The sequence below is a fragment of the Malaclemys terrapin genome, chromosome 11 (genome assembly GCF_027887155.1).
Source record: "Malaclemys terrapin pileata isolate rMalTer1 chromosome 11, rMalTer1.hap1, whole genome shotgun sequence".
NCBI classification, from domain to species: domain Eukaryota; kingdom Metazoa; phylum Chordata; order Testudines; family Emydidae; genus Malaclemys; species Malaclemys terrapin.
The window spans coordinates 2672298-2686290 of record NC_071515.1 but is presented as its reverse complement, the minus strand read 5'-3'; the positions used below and the strand labels follow the sequence as shown (position 1 = coordinate 2686290).

At 53.6% G+C, this 13993-nt stretch overlaps 1 protein-coding gene across 1 annotated transcript in view; it reads left to right on the top strand.

Moving 5' to 3' along the window:
- The first annotated feature begins 1263 nt into the window (after positions 1-1263).
- The window catches only part of ITGB2 (integrin subunit beta 2), a 57376-nt gene continuing 44646 nt past the window's right edge, over positions 1264-13993 (top strand). The window contains exons 1-3 of the mRNA XM_054044539.1: positions 1264-1431; positions 12250-12349; positions 13615-13784. Coding sequence (XP_053900514.1) covers positions 13782-13784 — 3 coding nt within the window. The 5' untranslated portion in view covers positions 1264-1431; positions 12250-12349; positions 13615-13781. The remainder of the gene's footprint in view (positions 1432-12249; positions 12350-13614; positions 13785-13993) is intronic.

Below are 13993 nucleotides of genomic sequence, written 5' to 3'. Positions count from 1 at the left end.
CCGGGCAGCTCTGTGTGCTGCCTATGTCTGCAGGCACCGCCCCCACAGCTCCCGCTGGCCACCTGCCTGAGCTACCCCTGAGCCAGGCTTACCGACCGCGGCAAAAGTCACGGAGGTCACAGAAAGTCATGGAATCCATGACTTCCGTGACCTCCATGACAAACTCTCAGCCTTAACCATGTGCCTAATAGGGAGATATCTCTTTAAGAGACCTATGGGGCGGGGGAGTGAGTTGTGTTTGCTATTGTTGTAGGCCAGGGGTCTCAAACTCAAATGACCACGAGGGCCACATGAGGACTAGTACATTGGCCCGAGGGCCGCATCACTGACACCTCTTCCCCGCCCCCACTCCACCCCTTCCATGAGGCCCCGCCCCTGTCCCACATCTTCCCACCCCTTCCCTGCCCCCATTCCAACCCCTTCCCCGAAATCCCCACCCCAACTCTGCCCCCTCCCTGCCCCCAGGGGGTGCAGGAGGGGTGTGGGGTGTGGCAGGGGCTCAGGGCAGGAAGTTAGGGATGTGGGGTGCAGGAGGAGTGAGGGGTACAGCAGGGGGTCAGGGTGCAGGAGGGGTGCAGGGTATGGCAGGGGGTCGCGGTGCAGGAGGGGTGTGGCCTGGGGCTCAGGGCCAGGGCCGGCTCCAGGCACCAGCTTCTCAAGCAGGTGCTTGGGGCGGCCGCTCCGGAGAGGGGTGGCAGGTCCAGGTATTTGGCGGCAATTCGGCGGACGGTCCCTCACTCCGCCTGGGAGTGAAGGACCTCCCGCCGAATTGCCGCCGCAGATCGCGATCGTGGCTTTTTTTAGATCGCGATCACGGCTTTTTTTTTTTTTTTGGTTTTGGCTGCTTGGGGCGGCCAAAACCCTGGAGCCGGCCCTGCTCAGGGCAGTGGGTTTGGGTGCAGGAGGGGGGTAGGGTGAGGCAGGGGGTTGGGGTGCAGGAGGGGTGCGGGGTGTGGCAGGGGGCTCAGGGCAGAGGGTTCGGCTGCAGGAGAGGTTCGGGGGGCAGGATCTGGCCGCCCAGGGGCAGGGTAGGCTCCCTCCCTGCCTGCCAGCCTGCCTGTCTGCCCTGCCCCTGCGCCGCTCCGGGAAGAAGCTGGAATGTGGGGAAGGGGGGACAGAGGGGCTGTGTGTTGCTTCAGGCACCGCCCCCAGCAGCTCCCATTGGCCACGGTTCCCTGTTCCCGGCCAATTGGGAAGCGGGCCGTGTGTTTGAGACCCCTGTTGTAGGCAGATTTAGCATTCCACATCCAGAAGTTTCGGGAATTGGGTGTGATCGTTTTCAGCCTGCTGCTGGGGTCAGACTTCATGTGAGGGGAAGCAGTCAGGGCAGCCACTTTGTAAAGCCAAGTGCCCTGTTGTGTGAGCTGGAAGAAGCTGAGCGCAGGAGCAGAGAGCAGGCGGTTTTCCCTGACTCAGAAGCATTTTGCACAGGTTAGCGATATTGTTATAACCCCCAGGGAAGCATGGCCAGTCTTAATTATAGAAAGGGGAATTGGGAGGGAAAACTCATTTCTTTTCTTTTCACTGTATTCTTGGAATGTTGTTTGATTTTAGCCAAATTGTTTTAGTTAAATTGTCTCAACCAATGCGATTCACCGACTTTTCTTCAATGTGATAATGGGGAAAGAGTCACTTATATTTTGCTGTTCTCAGTTTTGTATTTTTTGGTAACAGTTTTTTTTTTTTTTAATCGATACACTTAACTGAGTGGTTGATTAATCAGTTGACTGGTTAACAGTGATTTCAGCAGAGGCTGGAGGAGGAAGAGTCTGCATGGATTCCAATCTAAGATTCCTACAAGCAAGTGGGGGGAAGATGTTTTGGACTCAGCAGATTGTCTATACTTGGTGATCAAAGATTCTAACTGAGACTCTGGTGAGCTCAACCGAAGCTTTTGGGAATGCTGAGTTCCTTCCCACTGTGGTTCTGTGGGGACTAATCTATTTCGATTTTAATTTGTTTTCTTTATTTAGGTTTATGTAGAACTGTGAAGATAATATCTGTGGATTATAAAGTAGCCATGTTATGTTGTAAAAATTAAATTATTATTATTTATTATGTTTCTTTATCATAAGATTTTAGAAAGTTATTCCTGAATTCAATTCATTCCTTTCGCTCCATTTGGGACTTGAATGTGGGGAGGCTGACCCTGTGAAATCCTTGCTCAAAATCTTTCAGGACTGAATTCTGGGTCTTTCCTAGGGGAGTTGGGGTTTTTAGGCACTGGAGAAGGGGAATGAAGTGAACTTCTAGCTGCCCAAAAGTCACACAGTCATCCTGCAAAATATTACAGAGAATTCCCACTTTCTCCCGGCTAGATAGACCCTGGGACGTGTGACCTGTGTATATGTGGTTCAGTGCTCTAAAATCTTCCTCCGGAATGTTTTGGCTCTAAATAAAGAACATTTTGTTTTAAGAAGGCCATCGGGTCACTCCCCACCAGTGGTTAGAGCTCCCGAATGGAACAGCACTGCAGGAGCTGAGCGTGAATCAGGCCTGCTGAGATGATCCTGGTTAGCAGCGGGGGACTGCAGCCAGGGCCCAGTGGGAGAGTGGGAGAATTGTGGGATTCCACCCCAGGAAAGGGAAAGACCTGAGGGGGCACACTCAGAGACCCGGAGCGCTCGGCGGCACGGATAGCGTGGTAAGTGTGACCACCACCTAAAATTCAACCCAGAAACCAACAGTCATCCAGGCCAGATTATGGAGCAACAGTGCCCATGCTGGGTTGACAAACTGTGGTCAGTGGCTTGACCACACTTCGTTTCATTATGAAATAGTATAAAAATTTAAGAGGCCAAATAACCAATGTCGGTTAGGTTTAGTGCTAAAAGCCAATAATAATATAGTCCAGGACAAAGGTTCAATACGATACCGGCCTCCGGCAAGCCATCTCGTGCGCCTTACACAGAAGGCAAAGCGACACATTGCAGTTAGGGGTATTTATAGGATGACTTTACATGTTACAAAGCTCTTTACACATCACTGAAATCCCACCTATCCTCAACTTGTTGTTCTGTTCCTTCCTTGTCTTTGTTCTGGATATGAGCGTTCCAGGTACTGGTCAGTTATGGTACCTCCCTCGCTTGTACTAAGCGGATGTAGAACAAATGTATCTTGATTTTGACAAATTTCCTATTTGCTTATATGCCAAAGGCTGGGTTGTGCTACTGCAGGGCACGGGGGGAGGTAGCTTAGCATGAGTGGACAGAACTCTGGGGAAACCATAGGCCTTACAGCTGTTATGACTGCCAGGCAGGGCCAGATTAGGGCCTGGTCTACACTAGGCGTTTATGTCGAAGTTAGCGCCGTTACATCGAATTAACCCTGCACCCGTCCACACCGCAAAGGTATTTAGTTCGACATAGAGGTCTCTTTAATTCGACTTCTGTACTCCTCCCCGACGAGGGGAGTAGCGCTAAATTCGACATGGCCATGTCGAATTACGCTAGGTGTGGATGGAAATCGACGCTAATAGCTCCGGGAGCTATCCCACAGTGCACCACTCTGTTGACGCTCTGGACAGCAGTACGAGCTCGGATGCTCTGAACTGCCACACAGGAAAAGCCCCGGGAAAATTTGAATTTGAATTCCTTTTCCTGTCTGGCCAGTTTGAATCTCATTTCCTGTCTGGACATCGTGGCGAGCTCAGCAGCACTGGCAACGATGCAGAGCTCTCCAGCAGTGATGGCCGTGCAATCTCAGAATAGAAAGAGGGCCCCAGCATGGACTGATCGGGAAGTCTTGGATCTCATCGCTGTGTGGGGCGATGAGTCCGTGCTTTCCGAGCTGCGATCCAAAAGACGGAATGCAAAGATCTACGAGAAGATCTCTAAAGACATGGCAGAGAGAGGATACAGCCGGGATGTAACGCAGTGCCGCGTGAAAATCAAGGAGCTGAGACAAGGCTACCAGAAGACCAAAGAGGCAAACGGACGCTCCGGATCCCATCCCCAGACATCCCGTTTCTACGAGGCACTGCATTCCATCCTCGGTGCGGCCGCCACCACTACCCCACCAGTGACCGTGGACTCTGAGGATGGGATAGTGTCCACGGCTGGATCCTCGGACATGTTAGCGGACGGGGAAGATGAGGAAGGAGATGAGGAGGACGAGGCAGTCGACAGCGCTCACAACGCTGATTTCCCCGACAGCCAGGATCTCTTCATCACCCTTACAGAGATCCCCTACCAACCCTCCCCAGCCGTTACCCCGGACACAGAATCTGGGGAAGGATCAGCCAGTAAGTGTTGTAAAAATCTAAACATTTATTTGTAACAGAACAGGAATATTAACAATTTAAAAAATGGGTTTCTCATGATTAGTTTGATTAGCTTAACGGTTCAGTCATGGGCAGTGCAACTATTGAAAAAAAATCTAGCAATGTCCGGTTTTGCATGATTGTCCTGCCCAAGCCGCTCTACTGGTTAGTCACTGCTACAGCAGCTACAGTAAAATGCGGTCTATATGTCCGGGGATGGAGCAGAAATCCTCCTGTGACATCTCGAGGAAGCTCTCCTGGAGGTAATTGGAAATCCGCTGCATTAGGTTCTTGGGGAGAGCGGCCTTATTGGGTCCTCCGTAGTAGGACACGTTGCCACGCCACGAGACTATCAAGTACTCTGGAATCATTGCTCTGCACAGCATGGCGGCATACGGCCCTGGTCTTTGCAGGCTTTCCCGGAGCATTCTCTCTTTCTCGCTGTCAGAGATCCTCATGAGGGTGATGTCGCTCATGATGACCTGCTTTGAATGAGGTAGGGGAATGTTAGTGTTGGGACTGCTTTGCCGTTCCTTTACAGAACTGTAACCGCTGGTTTGCAGCCACGCGGTGGAGGCGGGAGAGGGGCAGCCGAAAGGGATCGTTCCCGGGGACAGCCGCGAGGGTGTGGGACAGGAGCAGACTTCCTGCTTGCCGAATTGCTGGCAGCAGGGACCGACATTGATTTCAATGTGAAATGAGGCCATTGCTAATATTAAAGTTTTAAGCTGCCACAAGTCTACGGCTTACCATGTCTGCCTGCAACAGAAATTCCGTTCTCCTGAGAGGCTTCTCAAATGTGCTGTAGAAGACCCCAGGCACTGAATGCGAAGGCCGAGAATTCGACCTTGTGCTGAGTGCGCATGTGAGAGGTGCTGTGCATGGTCTTGTTAACAGAGAAAGACTATGTTCTTTGTTCACAACTACATTTATCTTTCTGAGGAATTCACTCCCTTTTTCCCATTCCCACAGCCCCATCTGCGACTGTCTCACAACCTAGCCTGTCATCACACTCCCAGAGGCTAGCGCGGATTAGGCATAAGAAGAAGAGGACACGGGAGGACATGTTCTCGGAGCTTATAGCCTGCTCCAGAGCCCAGGCAGCACAGCAGACCCAGTGGCGGGAGAACTTGACCCGAATGCACCAAGCCAACATGGATCGGGAGGAGAGGTGGCGTCAGGAAGACCAGCAGGCGACTCAAACCCTGCTTGGACTAATGAGGGAGCAAACGGACACGCTCCGGCGCCTTGTGGATGTTCTGCAGGAACGGAGGCAGGAGGACAGAGCCCCGCTGCAGTCCATCTCTAACCGCCCTCCCCCGCCACCAAGTCCCATACTCCCCTCACCCAAAGTGCACAGAAGGAGAGGCGGCAGAGTCCCTGCTAACTCTCACTCCACCCCTGCAGAGAGCTCGAGCAGCAGAAGGCTCTCATTCCCCAAAATTTGACAAGTTCTTTCCTTCCCGCCTGACACAAGCCCCCGTCCAAGTTTCACTTTCCCAGTTCCATGTTTGGTTGATAATAAAAAATACGTTTCTGTTAACTACTGTTTCCATCATGTTCTTTTGCAGGAGGGGGGGATAGGGGGTTGGTAATTCGACAGGACAGTCACCTTTGGCAGGGTATATAGTTGGGGGCAGGCACAGCAGCAGGGCACATACATAGTGCAGTGATGCAGTGACTAGTTACCCTGGTTAGTCTGGGAGGTTGTTTTCATGTTATGTGGTGGGGGGTGGGTTGCTCTGTGACTTTGTGGCAGGGGAGGGCAGTTACAGATCTTAAGCGGCGGTCCTTAGGCAGGATCACAGAGCCACACAGCAGGGGATCTGTAACCGTCCTCCCCCTGCCACAAAGTCACATAGACCCCCCCATACACACAGTCCCTATCAGGAGGGGTGACAGGCTCCGTTGAAACAACCATCCCACCGCAGCGGAGCCTGTCAATCCTTGAGTTTAGAAGCTGCATTCGCGCCACTACAGTACACCCGCTCCGCACCACAGTCTGCGTCCCAGTTTTAAAAAATTCCCGCGAATACAGTATTAAAGAAAACGGTGTGCTTTAACAAAGTAGAACTATTTTTATTTTGAAACGTGTGTTGGAAGTGGGGTGAAGGGGGTATGTAACTGGATAGGATAGTCAACATTAACTGGGCAAAGAAATGGGGGCAGGTTTAGCTTCTCAATACACAAACTTTAAAGTCACAGGTTACCCTGCTCACTCAGGAACTTTGCTTTCAAAGCCTCCCGGATGCACAGCGCTTCCCGCTGGTCTCTTCTAATCGCCCGGCTGTCTGGCTGTGAGTAATCAGCAGCCAGGCTATTTTCCTCAACCTCCCACCCCGCCATAAAGGTCTCCCCCTTGCTCTCACAGAGATTGTGGAGCACACAGCAAGCTGCAATAACAATGGGGATATTGGTTTCGCTGAGATCACAGCGAGTCAGTAAGCTTCTCCATCTCCCCTTGAGACGGCCAAAAGCACACTCCACCACCATTCTGCACTTGCTCAGCCGGTAGTTGAAGAGTTCTTTTTCAGTGTCCAGGGCGCCAGTATAGGGCTTCATGAGCCAGGGCATTAGCGGGTAGGCTGGGTCCCCGAGGATGACTATAGGCATCTCCACATCCCCAAGAGTTATTTTGTGGTCCGGGAAGTAAATACCTTGCTGCAGCCGTCTAAACAGACCAGAGTTCCTGAAAACACGAGCGTCATGAACCTTGCCCGGCCATCCCACGTAGATGTTGGTAAAACGTCCCCTGTGGTCCACCAGTGCTTGCAGCACCATGGAAAAGTAGCCCTTTCTGTTAATGTACTGGCTGGCCTGGTGTTCCGGTGCCAGGATAGGGATGTGAGTTCCATCTATGGCCCCACCGCAGTTTGGGAATCCCATCGCTGCGAAGCCATCTATGATCGCCTCCACGTTTCCCAGGGTCACTACCTTTGGCAGCAGTACATCAACGATTGCCTTGGCTACTTGCATCACAACAACCCCCACGGTAGATTTGCCCACCCCAAACTGGTTCGCGACTGACCGGTAGCTGTCTGGCGTTGCAAGCTTCCACAGGGCTATGGCCACTCGCTTCTGGACAGTCAGGGCTGCTCGCATCCGGGTGTCATTGCGCTTCAGGGCAGGGGACAGCAACTCACAAAGTTCCAGGAAAGTTCCCTTCCGCATGCGAAAGTTTCGCAGCCACTGGGATTCATCCCAGACCTGCAGCACTATGCGGTCCCACCACTCAGTGCTTGTTTCCCGTGCCCAGAATCTCCTTTCGACGGCATCAACATGACCCATTGCCACCGTGATGTTCTCGGCGCTGGGTCCCCTGCTTTCTGAGAGGTCTGTGCTACTCTCAGACTTCAGGCCATCACCGCGTTGACGTAGCCTCCTCGCCTGACTTTTCTGCATCTGCCTCAGGGAAAGGTGTATGATAAGTTGCGAGGCGTTGAGAGCGGCCACAACTGCAGTGATGGTTGCAGCAGGCTCCATGCTCGCAGTGCTGTGGCGTCCGCGCTGTCACTGACTAGAAAAGTGCGCGAACTGATTTCCCGCCGGCGCTTTCAGGGAGGGAGGGCGGGAGTGATGGACGGATGACGACAGTTACCCAAAAGCACCCTGGACACCTTTTTTTTACCCAGAAGGCATTTGCGGCTCCACCCAGAATTCCAATGGGCAGCGGGGACTCCGGGAACTGTGGGATAGCTGACCACAGTGCACCACTTCCAATGTCGACGCTTTCCCCGTTAGTGTGGACTCACAAAGTCGAATTACTGTCCTTAGTGTGGACACACACGTTCGACTTTGCAATATCGATTCCAAAAATTCGATTTAAGTAAAATCGAACTACTCTCGTAGTGTAGACAAGGCCTAACTCTCCTGTGAGTCCAGGGCCATTAGATTTTGTGGAGCCCCAGGGGGTTTGGAGTGGGGGATTGGGCTCAGGGCAGGGGATTGGGGTGCAGGAGGGGGTGCCGCTCCAACTGGGCTCTAGGGTGGGCTGGGACAGGGGGTTAGGGTGTGGGGTCTGGGAGGGGGTTTGGATGCAGGAAGGGGCTCCGGGCTGGGGTAGGGGGCTGGGCTGCAGGAGGGTGTGCAGGGTGCAGGCTCCGGCCGGGAGGCGCTTACCTCGGGCGGCTCCTGGTCAGCGGCACAGCAGGGCTAAGGCAGGATCCCTGCCTGCCCCGGCTCCACGCTGCTCTGCTCCCTGAGATGGTTGGCTTGTCCGGCCCCTAGGCAGAGGGGCCAGGCTGCGCTGTGCTGAGCATGCTGCCTGTGCCCGCAGGCCCTGCCCCCACAGCTCCCATTGGCTGCGGTACTCGGCCAATGGGAGCTGCAGAGATGGCGCTGGAGGCGGGGGCAGCATGCAGAGATTCCCTGAATGCCCCTCGCCTAGGGGCCGCAGGGGCACATTGGTGAGCTGGCACTCGCAGCTCCAGCCCTGGGGGGAGGAGGGGAACGCCGACGCTCGGGAACTGGTGTCCAGCCCACAGTGCTGAGACTTGCCACGGGCGGGATGAAAAGAAGCAGCGGGCCACATCTGGCCTGTGGGGCCCACCTTAGCCCGAGGCCCTGGGCTGCAGCCCCTAAAGCCTCTGCATTAATCCGGCCCTGCTGCCAGGCATTCGTATAATGTGCTATATACTAACCTAACACACATGTGATGGCTAACAAGTGCCACCATGAAACACTGCTTAATAAGAGGGCAAAGCATTCTGTACCCACTGAAGTTTCTGGGTTGTCTAACAGCAGCTGGAGATCCAACAGTAGCTCCAGATTGTGCATAGGCATTACATTTAGTGGGCACACACCCTCAGCCAGAGGGGCAGAAATCAGCCACACCATGTCAGCTGGTTGCTTCCCAGGCCCACCAGCATCAACTCAGTCTCATTGAGATAGAGCTTCAGCCAGCCATCTCCCATCCGGGGCCCAGTCTTCCCCAGACACTGGGCCAGACATGTAGGAGCACTGGGTGAGTCAGGTACAACAGAGGTGTAGAGCTGGGTGTCATGAGCATGCTGAAACACTGCAGCCATCCTCACCCATCCAGCAGCCCCATATACATATTGACCAGGAAGGGAGACATGTTGGAGCCCAGGCTAGCCAGCCTGTGGGCTTACCTTCAAGAAAACCTGATGACAGGGTTTATTTGCAAATCTGCCTCGCTCTCTGGGCACCAGAACTTTTCATGAAGAAGGATGGAAGCCGGCAAGTATGTTTGGATTGCCGGGCTCTGAACCAAATCATGATTATGATCGTTATCCAATGCCACTTATCCCTAAGCTGCTGGACTGTGTGGGGGCTGCCAACGTACACACAACGCTGGACCTCTGGGAGGTGTGCAACCTGGGACACATTAGAGCGGGGAATGAGTGCAAAACTGCTTTTCCGGTCCGGCCACTTGGACTGTCTCATAATGCCATTTGGTTTGACAAATGCACTCGCCACATTCCAGCATTTCATCAGTGATGTGGTTTGGGACATGTTGGACCAGTACGTAGTGATATATCTGGATAGCTTATTTTTTTTCACTGATGACACAGAGTAGCACACCATCCCTGTCTGTATTGACCTCAAAGGCTATGCAACCACGACCTCTAGACCAAGCTGGAAAAGTGTGTCTTTCACCAGTCCTCTGTAGAGTTTGGGTGTTTCTCATGTCCCCAGAGGGTATCAAGATGGACCCACATAAGGTGAAGATAGTCCTCATTTGGGCAGCACGTTGGAACATTCGCGACCTGCAGCATTTCCTGGGATTCACCAACTTCTATCACCAGTTCATTCTGAGGTTCTTGGAACGAATCGCCCCCTTCACCTTTCTGCTCTGCAAAACATCAAGTTCCACTGGCCTTCTAAGGCTCAACAAGCCTTTGAATGGCTAAAACTTGCATTCACTTCTGCCCTGGACTGGGGCACCGGGATCCCACATTATCCTTCACCGCTGAAGCAGATGTATCCAACGTGGTTATGGGAGCAGTGCTTTCCCAAACCCCCCAACCAGGTGTTGTTTTCATGTGCCTTTCTCCTCCAGGAGACTTACCCCCACAGAACAAAACTCTGAAATCCTGGACCAGGAGCTCCTAGTGATTAAGGTCGCCCTCGAGGAATGGTGCCACTATCTTGAGGGGGCCGGAACCTGGTCCAGGTGTATACAGACCATAAGACCTATCTGTGCAGGGTCAAGGCCCTGAATCAGTGGCAACTTCAGTGGTCTCGGTTCTTCTCACACTTCGATTTTGTTATTTCCTCTTGTACAGGAACTAAAAATAACAGGCCACACACTGTCCCAGACCTTGCTGACCCTAAAGGCCTGAGCCCTGAAGCCTCAAGCACCTGGAATTCTCTCAGTGGGACACCCCGTCAAGACCTATTTGCCTTGATCCGGTTGGTCGTAACCCAAGGAGTCCCCCCGACAAACAGGAAGTGCTAAGCAAGGAGGCCTCCAATGTCCACGATGGGATATTCTATGTCAGGGGTTCTCAAACTTTTGTACTGGTGACCCCTTTCACACAGCAAGCCTCTGAGTGCGACACCCCTTAGAAATTAAAAACACTTTTTTATATTTAACACTATTTTAAATGGTGGAGGCAAAGCGGGGTTTGGGGTGGAGGCTGACAGCTCGCGCCCCCCCATGTAATAGCCTCACGACCCCCTGAGGGGTCCTGCTCCCCAGTTTGAGAACCCCTGTTCTATGTGAAAGAAGGTATTTATGTCTCCCCCGGCTGCCGACAGTTGAAGCTCTGCAAGCCTGTCACAGCTCCCCCCGGCCGGGCATTTGAGCTATACCAAGACCCAGCAGCTTGCCCTGCATACGAGCCACAATACAGACCTATATTGCCCCCCTCAACACCTGTGCCCATGCCAAGGCACCACACGATAAACCCCTTGGACTTCTGCAGCCCCTTAAGGTACCATCCAGCCCCGGGGCAGTCGTCAGCCTCAATTTCATAGAGGAACTACCCAAATCCAACGGATTTATGATAGTCCTGACCACACTAGACCACTTCTCCAAGATGACCCACTTTGTACCCTGCACCAGTCTTCCCCCCTCTGAGGCAACTGCCCATCTCTGGGTGGACAACATCATTCATCTTCATGGTCTTCCAGAGTGCACCGTGGCCCACAATTCATGTAACGCTTCTGGCAGGAGGCCCTCCGAATATTAGCAGTTTGCTCCAGCCCCTCATCCACCTACCACCTCCAGATGAATGGAGAGAATGCACCAAATTCCGGAACACTACCCACGGTGCTATATTAATGATCACTAGAGCGACTGTTCCCCTCCACTACCCGTGGCAGAGTTTGTGTACAATAGATTTAGGGTGTGGAGGGTGAGGTGCCTCTCCAGGAGATATGGGGCCGCAATTGATTAACATGGCAACTGGATTCCAAACTCCTATTTTCCTATGACCATGACTAGGAATGATCATTTAACTCAGTGTGATGCATTTTTAGCACTGGGCAATAGAAGGGTTAGGCTATGGTATCCACAGCTCATGCTGTTCAGTAACCCAAGGGGGTTTGGCTACGAGGTAAGGTAAGGCAGGTGTTTCCCTATCTGCCTTTAAGGACACCTCCAGTGCCTCCCAGGGCCAGGTGGAAAGCCAATGCTTTTATGCACCCGCATTTGTCCAAGCACAGGATTGGTGCTGGATAAATAGTAAGACGACATCTGCCAGGTTTAACTCCGAGAACTGTGGCTTTCCATGCTGGAGAGAATTCTTTGGTATCATGGTGGCCTCAGACTGGCTGCATCAGAGATTTTCTCATGGTGATCTAGCAACATTTTGTTTCAAGTCCGACTCTGTGGTAATCTCCTTCCTCATTGTAGAAAGCACAGAAACCTTCTCTGTCTGTCCCTCAGGCCGTGCCTCTAGCTCCGACCTGCTGGGGGGACACGGAAGGCAGGCTTTTCTCTCAGGAAGTCTCTCTCCCATCTCATCACACACAGTGCCGGGTTCTTCCTGCACTCTGCCCAGGCTCCTGTCTCCCCCTAGGACTACCGGATAGCAGGACATTTCGTGCCACTCTGCTCCATGCACTGCCCAGCACTCGTCCCCATCGCTCTGGGCGCCCTGCAAGTGGAGTAGCTCTAAGGTATTTACACCGATAACTGCGCCCATCTCCAGCTTTATTGCCCACGGGGCTCCCCCTTCCCAACCCAGCCTTCCGCATTCCCCTAGGCCTTCAGCCCACTCCTCCCGCTCTCCACCCCAGGGAGACCCTGGGGAAAGCTCTGCCTCACAGCCTGCCCTGCACATGGCTACCCCCCGGCTCTTGTTGACCTAGGAAGGGAGGGAGAAGGTACATTTCAAAGCCAAGGAGCCTTCACCAGGCTTTGTGATTGCCCCATCCTAGCCAATACAAAGGGGGAAGGCACCTGGCAATGTGCCCAGCATGGGGACCCCTCTGGAAGTTGCCAAGGGCACCGCAAGCCCCAGAGCGGGAGATGTGGTGGGGGCATGTCAGGGCCAGCCCAGCGGTAAGAGGAGGCGTGGCCCAGGCACTCCCTGTCCCTGACGGTTCAGGATGCTGAACAGGGGTTTGGCAGCCAGGGCAAAAGTTAGGGAAGCCCCGAGCAGCATCTCAGCCGGCTCCAGGGGTTCAGCCTGTCCACGCAGCCCCAGCACTGGGGAGGTGTCAGCTGCTCCCCGTAGCCCCTGCTTGGCCCTGCCTGAGAATGCCCTGCTGCCAGTCCCCAGCACGGCCCTCGTGGCAAACGTCTCTCAGTGCCTGGGACCTGGGTCCGAGTGAAACCCAGCCTCTCCGGCCTCACCTGGCAGTCCGTGCGGAGCCAGGGCAGCGCCCGGTGTGATAGGATCAGGTCGTGTATTGAAAATGGTGTTACATTTCCACGCGATCCCGTTCAGTGTGGAAGGGTTTCCTGGTCCTGCAGTTCTAATGGGCCTCCTGTCTCTGGGCTCAGGACACCTGCCAGTGCAGAGGTGGATTCATGACCACACTTACTACTCTGCTGGGCCTGCTTGGGGAGGGCACTGCAGAGGGTGCCCTGCACCAGTTTATTACCCCTGCAATTACTGGGTACCACCAGGTACGAGCTAAACATACAGTCACCAAGGGAAGCATGTGCTGCCCTGAGGAGCTGCCAGTGTGAAGCGGTGTCTCGGGGGGGATGGAGGCCCTTCCCTGCCAGCGCCAGGCGATACAGCCCTGAGAGGCATGTTAAGTTTGGTGAAACTTCCCAAGGGGTAGAACTGAGCCCCAGGCCAAGTGACTCCCCAGCGCACCCCCGAAGCTACTAGACTCAGTGCTAGAGGCGTTCAAGTGCAGCTATTCAGTATTTTCCGAAAACCTCCGCCCCACCCACACCCAACTCTTCACTTCCTCCCTGTTCCACACAGGCTGCCTATATATCAGCGGCAGAAAGAAAAACGCAGCAGAGCGTGTTGCAAAGATCCCCAGCAAGTGATTGCCCCTCGCCGCTCTTCAGGCGGAACTTCACACCCAGCAACGTATTTCACAACAGCCTGCAAGCAGCTGGGCGGGAGCCAAGGAGCAGACTTGATATATGGTAAAAACAACTCTTTCCTGGGGCTTCCATTCCTGGTGCTTTGCAGGGTGAGCTCTGCCCGGCTGTGGATTTCCCCATTGAATTGCTTGCTGCATAGTAGCATATTGCTTGGGTTACACTCCGCTCTTTCCAGAAAGGAGCCGCGGTCTCCTGATGTGTGTTCCAGACAGCTTGGACCAGTCTGTCGCGGGAGCCTAAATTCAGCTCCC